Here is a 14716-nt window from a genome sequence, read left to right as displayed (position 1 = left end):
AAACTGCAGACTCCAATTTCCTGAATGGGGAGGGACGAGTGTGGTATAACAGCTAATTTGAGGTGGTATTGTCTTCATCATAAAAGAAACAGTGCTGAAATTCATTGACACTGGACACATTTGAGATCACAAAATCATAGACTCACAGATTGCTAGAGTTGAAAGAAACCCCAAGGGCCATACACTCCATCCCCCTTCTGCCATGCAGGAACTCACAAAGCACCCCCAAAAGATGGCTGTCCACAGCCTCTGCTTCAAAACCTCCAAAGAAGGACACTCCACCAACCTCCGAAGGGAGTGTGCTCCACGTTCGAACAGCTAAATCATCATTATTATTATATTGATTTATATCCTGCTTTCTCCCCCTAAAGTTGGGACTGAAAGCAACTTATAATTTTTATACAGCTAAAAAATATAAAATCTTGATCTCTATCCTCCATCGTTTCCTCAAACCTGGGACACAAGGTGATTTATTTAAATTATTTACTTATTCCTAGACCACATTCAGGAGGAAATGTATGTGAGTTAGAGAAATAAAGGATTCTTCATTACACTGAATCAAGCTGGCATTTCAGATTTTGAACTGTTTTCTTTAATGCAGTCAAATGTTTGGCTATTGCCTGTTTATTAAATGGACTTACATCACAACGATAGTTTCACTACATTGTGCTGAATATAACTCAGCCACATTAATTTCAGAATTTTTTAAAATCTGCAGCTTGGGGAACTTCTATATGAAAAACGCCATTATGGAAAGTCTAAATGGGCTTGTGTCAAAGTACAAGAAGAACAATATGAACAGAGCATATGCCTTGGATTCATGAAGATTATGAGATATATTTGTGAGCAGAATTCCTCAGGTACGTGAATGTGTGTGTATACAAGCCCTCACTTAATATACACCGTTTGAAGTCCAATAGTTCTGCATTTACCAAACCTTCCTATATAAAGAGGGGAAACAAAGCATTACATCTTCCCACTCCCCAGAAAATCCCCAAATGCTGCCTTTTTAACTTGGTGGCTCATTCCACATTCCGTTTCAAATCTGTCCATGTCCATCCTGCCTGGACTAAATCGCTGAACCATGGAAGCAGGACGTGACCAGCTGCTCTATGCTTTTCTCAGGTCTGTACTTGGGCATGACTGTTCCTATAGTGACCATTGTCCACATGGGTGAAAATGCACCAGAGATCACGAGGCTGGTGACCGTCGCATACTACCTCCCCAGAGCGCTGCAAGATCAGCCGCCGGAGCCCTACGATCCAGATATTGTCATTGAAGAGTGGCCTCCAGCCATTGTTTATGCCAGGTAAGAGTTATTGACTGCCTGCCTATCAGAATGTCAGGACTGGACACTGGAAAATATCAGCAAGGCCTTATAACACTACTTTGCAGACACCACACTCTGCGCCTACTTCATTTGTGAGTCCAGACAGCACCCAGAGTGCGGCCTAGTTTAGGCCTAGTCATCTGCTGAATAAACCAGGAGTTACTCAAGTGGGAGCCAGTGGTTTGCTCACTTACTGTATATATTTATGTATAAGTCTAGAAATTTTAGTCAAAAAATTGACCCTCCAAAACCTGGGTCGACTTACCCATGGGTCAATGTAAATACTCTTATTTTAAAAAGGCAAGAGCATAATCTCTCCTGGAAGCACAGACCCTATTTTATGTTCCAGCCTTTAGTATGAGCTCAAACAGTTACGTTTGCTGGAATTTTTAAAAGTTCTTTGGCATTGTTTTCCTTAGCTTCAGCCTTTAGATCCTTTGTTACATGCCCCTAAGTTTTATAATGATAAATAATAAAATCTTTCCTTATATTTCCCACCTCTCCCCATGGATCAAGGGGGGAGTACAACACATAAAATCAGCATTACAACAAGCACAAATTACTGTATCTAAAATTACATCAATTAATGAACAAGACAAATTCATAAAATTAATACACCATACCTATATAAAATTAGTGGAAGATAGGGTACTACCAAGGTTCCATTATGGTGGATCAAATGGATAAGCCCGCCAGAAGAGATCCGTCTTAAGTGCTTTCTTAAAAGCATCTAGGGTGTTAATGTGATGATCTCCTCCGGCAGGTTGTTCCAAAGTCTGGAGGCAGCAGCAGTAAATGTCCAGTCAGATGTCAATTTCAGTCTGAGTTTAGGGTACTCTAGTAATATCAAAATCCAGAATTTTGGCACCAAACCTGCCTTCGACTTATACATGAGGTCAACTTATAGTTGAGTATATGCAGTACTCCTCGCAATACTCACTTCATATTGTTAACTACTCTCCTTGGCTGGAGGCAACAGCTTTTTTTGACACCGTTGTCCCCCAGGGACTATCCTTAACAGTGTTGCCAACAAGCCTTGAAGATATTCCCCAGAATGTTTTACCAAAATCCCAAAATTTCCCAATATTTATTATTATTATTCGATCAAAATCCCCGGAAAGAAATTAATTAAATTCTCCGGATCCCGGGGAATTTCCCAGAAATTGGCAACACTGCTCCTTAAAACTGTACTTGCCACCTCATCTCCATACCCACTAGGTTTTGAATTTCAATTGACATTCTCACACACAAAGGACTTATATAGATCTGTCTCTGGATACTCCACTATAAAACATGCACCTGAGGAAGCAGGATCAAGCCCATAGAAGCTCATGATACCAGTTTGCACTCAGTTAGTCTCAAAGGTGCTACAAGATGGCTTTGCATACTGATTTTCCAGACTCACACAGCTATATCTTTGAATGCAGATCCAGCTCTAATGTAACAAATCATTTCTTTAAAAATCAATAACAGGGGCTTCAGAGGTGCCACTAATGAAGATTCCATCATGAGAGAAAGACATTTGCTGGCAGAACTTCTGGAGAGTCCTGAGCTGTGTTTGCCAGACACCTTCATAGTTGCAGGTTACACCAATCCAGCAGCTACAAATCGACAGAACGAAATATGGTTTCTTGAAAGGCAATAAAGCTGTTTCTGAGCTGTGGACCACTGACTGAACACCTTCAGAATGTGCAAGTGAAAACTTGAGGCCAATATCTCAAGGATATCAATATATCACCCAGCACAGCCTGAGAAACCAGCGCCTTTCCTCAGTAATATGTGAAATCTTTACTGTCTTTTCACTGACACTGGTCTTCTAACACTGTGGTTCTCAAACTTTTCTATGCCCTACACTCCTAGGGAATGTTTGATTAATGTCCACACCCCCTTCAAAAGTAAGAACACATTTGAAGATGAAGAAGTCTAAATTTTTAATTTTGAAACCCCAAATTGAACTGCAGACAGTACCACTGGTGTACAAAAAGAACTTTAAAAAGATATGCTTTTTAACTCAGTGCATAAAATGCAAATCTAAATTGAGCAATTAGAATAATAGAATCCTAGAGTTGGAAGAGACCACAAAGGCCATCCAGTCCAACCCCATTCTGCCATGCAGGAACTCTCAATCAAAGCATCCCCGACTGATGGCCATCCAGCCTTTGCTTAAAGAGTTCCAAGGAAGAAGACTCCACCACTCTCCAAGGGAGTGTGTTCCACGGTCAAATAGCCCTTACTGTCAGGAGGTTCCTCCTTGAGGTGGAATCTCTTTTCATGGAGTTTGCATACATTGCTTCATATCCTATTCTCTGAAGCAGCAGAAAAGAAGCTTGCTCCATCCTCAATTTGACACCCCTTCAGATATTTAAGGATTGCTCCATCGTATCACCTCCTAACCTTTTCTCTAGGCTAAATCTACCCAGCTCCCTAAGTCATGGTTTCCAGACCTCTCACTATCTTTGGTTGCCCTCCTGTGGATATGCTTGTTTCTCAATAGCCTTTTTGAATTGTGGTGCCCAGAACTGGACATAGTATTCCTGGTGAGGCCCGACCAAGGCAGAACAGAGTGGCACTATTCCCTTGATCTAGACATTATACCTCTATTGATGCAGCCTAAAATCACATTGTCCCTTTTAGCTGCCGTATCACACTGTTGACTCACATTCAACTTGTGGTCTACATGGACTCCTAGATCCCTTTCACACGTAGTTTCATCCAACCAGGTGCCCCACAACCTATATCGATACATTTCATTTTTTCTAGCTTTTTTTTCCGCACTGAATTTCATTTTGTTAGCTCTGGCCCAGCTTTTGAATCAATTCAGGTCATTTTGAATTGTGATCCTGTCCTCTGGGGAATTAGCTATTCCTCCTAATTTGGTGTCATCTGCAAATTGTGTAAGCATGCCCTGTATGCCTTCATCCAAGTCATTGATAAAGATGTTGAATAGGACTGGGCCCTGGACAGAACCCCACTGGACACCCCACTGGTCACTTCTCTCTAGGATGAAGAAGAGGAGCCATTGTTGAGCACCCTTTGGGTTCAGCCGATCACCAATTACAAATCCACCTAACAGTTGCATTGTCTTGCCCACATTTTACTAGCTAGATTCTAATCTAGTGGGGGGGGGGGGAATTGAGTGATGACTTATGACTTGTCACTCAAGTACACAAGCCATTCTTTGTCACAGTCCTTCAAATTCCATCTCATACTTTCTGGGGATGCGGGCACCCAATGTTGAGAACCCGTTCTAACTATTGTTACAATTATGTGTTGTTGTTGTGTGCCTTCCAGTCATTTCCGATTTATGACGATCAAGATTTGTTTGGAGGAGGTTTGCCATTGCCTTCCTGAGGCTTGTGACAATTATGTATAGTCATTGCTAAGATTTCTTCTAGCACTTTTCTCAGAATGAAAGACAGTAAACTTGAGATGGAAGATGTTCAGGATGCAGAGATCTCAAGTGCCTTGTTACTAGCAATGAGAAGTTCCCATAACGGTTGTAAGGAAGATTATCCATCTTGTATGTCTTTCATAGAATTATCGAATTGCAAGGGGCCATAAGGGCCACCTAGTCCAGCCCTCTTCAGCCATGCAGGAATACACAAGTTAAAGCACTCTAAGAAGAGACCAGACTAACCACTGATAAACACCCTCCAAAGATGGAGACCCCACCAGCCTACAAGGCAGTCTGGTCCATTCTTGAACTGCTATTACTGTAAAGAAGTTCTTCCTCATCTTTAGGTGGAATCTCCTTTCTTGTAATTTTTTTTAATTAACTATTTTTTAAAAATAAAATTCTCATAAACTTCTTTTCTTCATCAAATATTTAAAATGAAATATCTTATCAATTAACAAATGTGTATTATTGTATCTTCCTCCTCTCCAGTTCTTACATCTGATCTTCTGATCTCAAAAATTAAAAATCTCATTGTGATGGAGTCACCGGGTAGACTTGGTTTCCTGCCAACCAATCAGATTTCAGGGATGGGTCTTCAGAGAGAGGGGGGGAGAGGGGGGAAGGGAGGGCAAGCCAAGTATTCTGACAAGCCAGAAGGCAACCTGGGAAGAGAAACCTATGTCCAAAACACTGGTTTAACTATCATGGCTCATTGCTAGGGAATCCTGGGAATTGTAGGTGCGTTACAGACGGCCCAGAAGGGGTTGTCTCGCACCGCCGCCGGTTGCAGCATCCAGGAACCGCAGCAGCCAAATGGCGTGGTTCCCGGACACTGCCAAGGAGCGCGAAAATCGCGCTCCTTCTTGCTCCCTGGAAGAGACGCTGCAAGGCGCTAGTTGCGCACTCGTGGTGTCATTTCTGGGGTTCGATGTGTGGACACAGAGCGTCTGTTAAGTCAAGATGGCGGCGGCCGTGTGGAACGGCCGCTGCCATTTGTTACGGACTTAGTCCGTGCTAGGGTTAGGGGTGTCTGGAAGAGACGCCCCTTTCTAACCCTAGCACGGACTGAGTCTGTCCTAGGGTGTCCGTTTATAACGGGCCGTAGTTTCCAGATGAATTATTTCTGCAGTGCGTTTGGGACCAAAGGGTTTCAGTATGATCAGATACAGAGTTTGACTAGATAAAGAAGTGTACTTGAGTCAGTAGAGAGGAAGCCTGCAACTGTTCTTTTAAAGTACTGTAAACCCACTAGGTTGAACTATTTTGCCTAAGCTACTTTCTTAATAAATGTTACTCAGTAAAGTTACTGTTTATTTGTTGTCACAGAAGTCTCTCTCTGAGTGAATTCCAGACATTATAAGCAAACACAACACCTAAGAATCCGCATGTGTTTTATAGACTACAGCAAAGCGTTTGACTGTGTAGACCATGGAAAGCTATGGAATGCTCTCAAAGGCCTGGAGGTGCCACTCCACCCTCAGAGCAGAATTCGGGGAAACAGAGTGGTTCCCAATAGGCAAAGGTGTCTGGCAAGACTACATCCTATCACCTTACTTGTTTAATTTATATGCTGAAAACATCATATGCAGAATTAGAATCAGAAAAAGGAGGAGTGATGATAGGAGGAAGCAACATTAACAACCTAAGGTATGCGGGCAATGATACCATAATATTAGCAGAAGACATTCAGGAATTGGGACAGTTCGTAAGGAAAGGCAAGGATGAAAGTGCAAAGGCAGCTCTGATGCTGAACATAAAGCAAAGAAAAATAATGACCACAGAAAAAACACACAAGTTCAGTCTAGACAACGAGGAAATTGAAAGAGTTAAAGAATTCCCATATTATCTAGGATCAAACCTTGATCAGAATGAAGACTGCAGTCAAGAAATAAGAAGAAGACTAGGAATAGGAAGGGCAGCTATGAAAGAACTGGAAAAGATCCTGAAGCGCAAAGACATACAACTGAGCACTAAAGTCAGACTCTTCCAGGCCATTGTATTCCCCATCTTCCCCAGGTACGGATGCAAGAGCTGGACAGCGAAGGAAGTAGACAGAGAGAAAATTAACTCATTTGTGATGTGGTGCTGGAGAGGAGGACTTAGGATGATCCCATGGACACCCCAAAAAGACAAACAAATGGGTTATTGGACAAATCAGACTAGGGCTCTGCTTGGAAGCAAAGATGATCAAGCTGAGACTATCGTACTTTAGCCACAACATGAGAAGGCATGGATCACTAGAAAAAAACAATAATGCTAGGAAAGGTAGAGAGTAGAAGAAAGAGAGGAAGACCACAAACCAGGTGGACAGACTCAGTTAGGGGTTATTATGGGCAAGGTCTTATTGCAGGATCTGGGCAAGACTGCAGGGGAGGAAAGGGATCCTTGGAGTAGAGTTGGCCCTCCACATTAGTGGCTTTGACTTTTGTGGCTTTGATTACTTGCAGTTTTGATTCATATGTTCTCTCTAGGAATCTCTAGGTCCTCTAGTGCAACTCTGCTGGAAACTGACGATAGAGGTGTGCTGGAGGACTAGAAAGGTTAATAGAGGAAACCACTTCTCTAGGCATTTGCAGGTCCTCCAGCATGATTCTATGATCAACTTCTGGCAGATGTTGACCACAGAGTTGTGCTGGAGGACCTGGAGATTCCTAGAAAGGCCCCCTTTCAGGTAAAAAGAATGGTGTTTTTTTCCGCTAACTCCAATGAATGTTGAAGGACTACTGTATTTCAGAAAGGAGCAGCAGTTTTCAGCTACTGGCACTGACAATCTTTATGAAATGCCATTGTGTTATATCAGTGTAACTTGGGATGTAACTCATTTTAAAGTCTATTTTTAGTTAATGGATTCACTGAAGTATTGTTTTCTTTGGAGGGAAGCGTAAATCTTTGTGCTTTGTTAATTGGCTATTATTTTTTGAAGCTGTCTTGTGAGCAATGGAAGAGAAACTTGGGGAAAATGAACAAGCATGTGGAGAGGCATTTAGGTGGTTAACCAGTGTTAAAAGGTTTTAAAAGATAAATTTTTACTGTCACTTTGTTAAATGTTCAGTTGAATGTCAGTTGACTTACAGTGGAAAATGGGGGGGAAATCTCAGGAATTTGCAGTTTGGAAGCATGTGAAATACTTATTAATATTACCTCTCCATTTGCCATTGTTTTCCAACCAGACATTTTATTTTCTCCAAGATTCAAACAGCAGTTAGAAAATACTGTATCTCAAAACAAACTCAGAGCCGCAAAATCAAAACAATATTCTGTTTCACAGCTTGAAAGAGCCCAGGCTTTTTCTTAGAAATCTTTCATAAACTCAAAGGGTTCAACATATCTAATCCTCTAGTTCTTCTTCTTTCTGTTTTCATCCTCTTTATTCAAACTGGCCCACTCACCTTGATGTAAGCATTCTGAATTTCAACCAGTTCTTTCCCCAGGGGAACAACACATTTTTCCACCTGCCGCTCGTGAGAATAAGGCTGAATGTCGGGGGAATCTTCAGTACATAATTCTATGTGTGAAATCAACAGGTTGGAAATGACTTGCTGGACAGCCTGTGAAGAAATGGCAGGAAAGTCAACAGCATTGTAAAGTCAGATGCATGTCAACATTTTGAGTGTTTCAGATGCTTTATGTGTTCTTTTAGTCTCAGGAACTAATGGAAAAGGCCTTGTCCATGGCTGCTCCCAGATTTTGGAACTCCCTGCCAAGGCCAAGCTGTCAGCTGGGGCTGGTTACAGGGATCACATGCCCTCCCCTCCACCCCATTTGACATCACTGGCTGCCAGTTTAGCTTCTGGATAGGTTCACAGTGCTGGTTTTGACCTTTACAAAAGGTCTCTTCCTATACACACCAGTAGAAACTTTAGGATCTGCAGGAGAGAGCTTTCTCTTGGTGCCATGTTGCAGGAATATTTGTTAAGGGCATGGGAGAGAGACAGGTGGAGCTCCATACACAGTACAAACACACAGTACACCACACATATAGAAGCAGGGACCCAAACTATAGCATTTAGATCCAGACCTCCGTATCCACAGGCTTGCCATCAGTGGATCTGAGCATCTGTGGATGGAAAGCCATGTTGTCTCCAATGGCTCCACATGCAAGTCATGCCATCATTAGGGACAACGAGACTTGAGGTCCCAAATTTTTTTGTATCCATGGGGGTGGGGTGATTTCAGAACAGACCCCCACAGATACAACAGAAATCTTTGGGAGGTAAAGCTAGCTGTCTTCACTCTTTTAGGGACAAAAAGAGAATACAGGTGTTGGTTATTACCTTTAAAGCCCTAAATGGCTTGGGTCCAAGCTATCTCAGGGACCGCCTCCTCCCGTATAATCCTCCCCGCGCTCTCCGGTCCTCTGGGAGGAACTTACTGCAGCCTCTAAAATCTAGGCTTGCGGCGACCTCCCAGAGGGCATTTTCTGCTGTCGCCCCCAAACTCTGGAACGACCTGCCGAATGAGATCCGTCAGTTGACATCATTAGACAGCTTTAAAAAAGCTGTCAAGACGGATCTCTTCCGGCAGGCCTTTCCAGATTAACCATCCCGGCCTGGGCTCCCTGATCCCCTCTTTCCTCTCATGGCCCCATCTTCAGTGATGGTTGAGGATCTCCAGAGGGACACCAGGGTTTTTAGTTTGTTTTAACTATATTTTATGTTTTGATATTGTGTTTTTAATCTGTCATATTTTTAATACTTTTATAAGGAGGGGAGGGATTATAATGTTTTTAATTTTATATTTTACTCTGTTATAATCACTGTTGTCAACCGGCCGGATTGGTTCGCCACAGGGCGGTATACAAATAAATATTATTATTATTATTATTATTAATACTGTTGTTATTTAATAAAGATGGATAAAGGATTTAAAACTGATCAAGATCAGCCTTAGTTTACCTTTTCTTTTTCAAGAGTTATACAGTATTTTTTTTTAAATATTGCTGGACCAAAATATCTATGCATTTCTCTCTGGGGGTGATCAGATTCAAAGAACATGGGATCCAGTGAGTGTGCTCAAGCCAATCAAAACCAAATATTCTTTACTCAAAGCAAAAATATATCCAAAATACATTCTGTTCAAAACAGCATGGAAACAACAGAAAATCTCTGCTGTAGTTTCCCCTTCCCAATTAGGCTAATGGAATGGTCTTTGCTCAGAACCAACCTCCCGGCTTGGAAAACCAAGTTTCTTCCCTCTCCAACTTGTGAAACAAATTCAATGAAAAGTATAGAACAGAAAGAATAAAAATAACAGAATCGCATCCAGATGCATTCTGTATAACTGGTCAGAAACTAAATGGAAATCTCTTTTGTTTGTCTTCAGATCCACAAAGCAACAGGGACTGACTTACCTTTGCATCGCTTCCAGGGGTGGCAGTTAGAGCCAAGATTCGGAACTCTTGGGTATATTTGCACAATTCTTTTACAACCTGGGGAGATAAGACCTTTTATTGCTATCAGTGTTCTTTCCAGACATCTTTCATCATATCACCGCAAAATCTTTTAACATATAATAGCAAACTCCAATAAGGCAGGTTCCCATTAACAGTACACAACTAAAGTAAAATAGAAGTAAAAAAAAAGAAATTTAAATTTAACACAACAACATTTTTCAGACCCCGTGGGAGGCAAATGTCTACATGTGAAGTTCATATCTACTTTGCAGGATGAGGTGAGAGAGCCAATGCTCTCTGAAGCACTTCCTAGACGCTGAGGCATCACTAGAGAACAAAGAACAAGTCTTCCACAAATCAGATACTCCAGACCCATAAGAGATCAGAGCAAGCATCTAAGTCTGGGCTGCTCCTACCACATGAACTTCTCACAGGCAAGGCATAAACTATATTACTGAATAGGGACTTCCCAGAATCTTGAAGAAGAGCAAAGGGAAGAAATTAATTGTAACCTAATTAATACTTTGGGATATCCATGGAGTTCTCTGGTCCTGAAGCTGGCACATTGTGCAGTAGCTGCGCATTCCGGACTGATTCTGGATGGATGCTTACACGGTGTCTCACTGTGCCACCCACTACCATGAATTATAGAGTTAGAGGAGACCCCAAGAGTCATCCAGTCCAACCCCATTCTGCCATGCACAATGAAAGCATTTCTGACAGATGACCATCTGGCCTCTGTTTAATGACCTCCAAGGAAGGAGACTCTACCATGCTCTGAGGGAATGTGTTCCACTGTCAAATGGCCCTTACTGTCAGAAAGTTCCTCCTGATGTTTAGGTAGAATCTCTTTTCCTGTCGCTTGCATTCATTTCTTTGTGTTCTAGTCTTTGGAGCAGCAGAAAACCAGCTTGCTCCATCCTCAATATGACATCCCTTCAAATACTTAATAAACAGGGCTATCATATCACCTCTTAACTGTCTATTTTCCAGGTTAAACATATCCAGCTCACTTACGAGTCTTTCCTCATAAAGCATAGTTTTGAGGCCCTTCCCCATTTTGGTGGTACCCTTTGGACACACTCCAGCTTCTCAACATTCTTTTTGAATTGTGGTGCCCAGGACTGGACACAGTATTCCAGTTGAGGACTAGAATCATAGAGTTGGAAGAGACCACAAGGGCCATTCAGTCCAACGCCATTCTGCCATGCAGGATCTCACAATCAAAGCAGTGGCACTATTACTTATTATTATTATTATTATTATTATTATTATTAACCTTTATTTATAAAGTGCTGTAAATTTACACAGCGCTGTACATACAATCTTTTTAATTGGACGGTTCCCTGCCCTCAGGCTTACTTCCCTCGATCACCCCCTCTGAGGACAAAAATAAAGTGGCCAGCATTGATCACATGGTGGATGCCTTGTTATGGCTTCAGTTGGAGCTACCTGCAGCTGTGGCACCTGGAGACACAGCAGGTCACTGTGTAAACAGCCTCCCGGCATTGCTCCGAAATGCTTGGAATTTTCTGGGAAGATTTGGAGCAAAAGCTAGGTTTTGAAAAAGGAGATTAAGGGAGGGATGGTCTGGATTAACTGCAGACTGTCCTTCCCACATGTCGACATTGGGTTGAATCAGGCCTTTGGTCCTGCTACACGTGGACAGGGAGATACAAGGGCAGGAGGAAACTGATGCAAATGGCCCATGTAGACATGCCCAGAGCCCGTGTCAATATTCACAGAAACTTCACTTCGAAAAGGGTATTTTTCTTACATTATGAAGTCACCCTTTCTGCTTATATGTAAGAATTAAGAACTAGCTCTATGCATTTCACTTAGAACTTAAGTCCAAACTGCCATCTGGTGACATTCAGTTGCTGCTATTCTTCCTCTTATTATAATGCTAAGTGGATCAAAGCAGTGTGATTAGAGAAGGACTTGAACAAGAAAACCCAACATGTCCCTCAGTGCATAATGGAAAATTCTAGGTGAAAGTCAACAATTGCTTTTGTCTTCCCAACTTTTATCCAACTTGCTCAGAACAGTTTACACAGAGAGCCAAGCCCGCCCCCCCCCCCAGCAAGCTTAGCCTCAATTAGATTTAATGACAAACCATCTAAAATGTATCTTGGGCATTTCATTTCAAACATGCTATCTATCATCATCGTTTTGTTTTAACATACAGTGGTGCCTCGGGTTACGAAATTAATTCGTTCCGCGGCCGCTTTCGTAACCCGAAAAGCCTTCGTAAGCCGAATTGCCATAGGCGCTAATGGGGAAAAGCCGCGTTTCGTGCGAAAAAGCCGAAAAAAGCACCAAAAATTTTCTTCGTATCCCGAAAAAACATTCGTAACCCGGAACAATGATTCCCTATGGGATTTTTTCGTATCCCGAAAATTTCGTAACCTGGGTATTTCGTATCCCGAGGTACCACTGTATTCCACAAACTCAAAGATTGTGTGTATAAATTGAACGTCTATTACCCAAAGGCAGAATTCAGCATACGCTACCTGGCAATAGGCATAATTCCCCAGAGCTCTGTGGGCCTCATCAATAATCAGGCACTTAACTTCGGCTGCAGGACAGATCCCACGGGAGAGATCATTGATCATTATTTGAGGAGTAAGGAAGAAGACCCTCTTGTTGCGCCAGATCTCTTTCCGATCAGCAATTTGGGTGCCTCCTGAAAAAACAAGAAAAGACAACATCTGTATCAGTGCCAAACACACACACACACACAAGTCGGAAACAACATGGAGTCGCACAACACCCAATCCAATTTTTGGAGAAAGATGGGATATAAATCCCATAAATGAATAAACAGAAATACACAGAGAGAGAGAGAGACATAGCTAAAGAGAGACAAAAGTCAGCATAGAAATAAAATTTCTACATCCATGAGTGCCTTGGGGAACAGAAAAGGATCAGCTAACCTGTCATTCCCAGGAGGGATTGGCTAGCCTATCACCAGGCGTCACCATCATGGCAGGTAGAGTGGAATTGGCTATTATTATTATTATCACCATCATCCTCATTATTATCTTTACTGCTATACCACCTTTCTCCAGCCCCCTGGGCAAAAAGGGATTAGGTTAACCCATCATTCCCAGAAGGGATAGCTGAAAACAGTCAATAGATGGGACTGAAACAAGATTAAAATTGTTCCCAGTCACCTACACTCAGGTGCACTTCCCCATGATGAGGATGATGGTGATAATAATAATAATAATAATAGCCAAGAATCAGCTAACCCATTATTCCCAGGAGGGATTGGCTAGCCTATAACCAGGATTTCATTGGATATCACCATGGCAGTTAGAGTGAAAGGGACATTATTATCATTATTCTTTTCACTATCTTTATTGCTATCCCGCCTTTCTTCCACTCATGTGTACTTTGCCAGGGCATAAAAGGATCAGCTAACCCCTCAACTCCAGGGGAATAGCTAAGAGTCAAAAGTCAGGAGTGGAATAGGATTAAACCGTTCCCTATGTGTGCCCCAGGGGGCAGGAAAGGATCACCTATCCCATCATTTCCAGGAGGGATTGGCTAGCTTATCACCAGGATTCCACTGGTTGACACCACCGTGGAAGTTAGAGTGGAATTCTTCTTCTTCTCATCATCACCATCATTTTTATTGCTGTCCGTCCTATCATAGAATCATAGAGTTGGAAGAGACCACAAGGGCCATCCAGTCCAACCCCCTTCTGCCATGCAGGAACTCTCAATCAAAGCATCCCCAACAGATGACCATCCAGCCTCTGCTTGAAGATCTCTAAGGAAGGAGACTCCACTACACTCCGGAGGAGATTGTTCCACTGTCGAACAGCCCTTACTGTCAGGAAGTTCCTCCTAATGTTGAGCTGGAATCTCTTTTCCTGGAGCTTGCATCCATTGTTCCGGGTCCTATTCTCTGGAGCAGCAGAAAACAAGCTTGCTCCCTCCTCAATGTGACATCCCTTCAAATATTTAAACAGGGCTATCATATCACCTCTTAACCTTCTCTTCTCCAGGCTAAACATCCTCAGCTCCCTAAGTCTCTCCTCATAGGGCTTCATGGTTTCCAGACCTTTCACCATTTTAGTCGCCCTCCTTTGGACACATGGCTCCAGTTTCTCAATGTCCTTTTTGAATTGGGGTGCCCAAACAAAACAACAAAACAAACAAGCTTCATTTATATACCGCTTCATACCGCCTAAGCAGTGTCTAAGCAGTTTACAACTGTAAGCTAATTTGCCCCCAACAATCTGGGGACTCATTTTAGCGACCTCAGAAGGATGCAAGCCTGAGTCGAGCCTGAGCCCTTTTGCTGGTCTTGAACTTGCAACCTTATGGTTTTGAGTGAGTGGCTGCAGTACAGGCATTGAACCACTGTGCCTCCAGGGCTCCTTAAACTGGACACAGTCTTCCAGATGGGGCCTGACCAGAGCAGAATAGAGTGGCACTATTACTTCTCTTGATCTAGACACTATACTTTTATTGATGCAGCCTAAAATCGCATTGGCCTTTTTAGCTGCCGCATCACACTGTTGACTCATGTTCAACTTGTGGTCTACTTGGACTCCTAGATCCCTTTCACACGTAGTTTCATTCA

The 14716-nt window shown here is 42.4% G+C and overlaps 2 protein-coding genes across 2 annotated transcripts in view; one reads left to right on the top strand and one right to left on the bottom strand.

Annotated features, from left to right (window-relative positions):
* The window catches only part of LOC121919334 (heme-binding protein 1-like), a 5117-nt gene extending 1690 nt beyond the window's left edge, over positions 1 to 3427 (top strand). Inside the window, exons 2-4 of the mRNA XM_042445831.1 lie at positions 719 to 860; positions 1126 to 1309; positions 2804 to 3427. Of these exons, the coding sequence (XP_042301765.1) occupies positions 821 to 860; positions 1126 to 1309; positions 2804 to 2975 (396 nt within the window). The 5' untranslated portion in view covers positions 719 to 820 and the 3' untranslated portion in view covers positions 2976 to 3427. The remainder of the gene's footprint in view (positions 1 to 718; positions 861 to 1125; positions 1310 to 2803) is intronic.
* FANCM (FA complementation group M) overlaps positions 1 to 14716 on the bottom strand; it is a 67624-nt gene that overhangs the window by 51785 nt on the left and 1123 nt on the right. The window contains exons 2-4 of the mRNA XM_042445832.1: positions 12633 to 12805; positions 10078 to 10155; positions 8117 to 8275 (exon numbers count right to left, since the gene is read on the bottom strand). Of these exons, the coding sequence (XP_042301766.1) occupies positions 8117 to 8275; positions 10078 to 10155; positions 12633 to 12805 (410 nt within the window). The remainder of the gene's footprint in view (positions 1 to 8116; positions 8276 to 10077; positions 10156 to 12632; positions 12806 to 14716) is intronic.

The sequence above is a fragment of the Sceloporus undulatus genome, chromosome 1 (assembly GCF_019175285.1).
Source record: "Sceloporus undulatus isolate JIND9_A2432 ecotype Alabama chromosome 1, SceUnd_v1.1, whole genome shotgun sequence".
NCBI classification, from domain to species: Eukaryota; Metazoa; Chordata; class Lepidosauria; order Squamata; family Phrynosomatidae; genus Sceloporus; species Sceloporus undulatus.
This window is presented reverse-complemented; position numbering and strand designations above follow the sequence as displayed.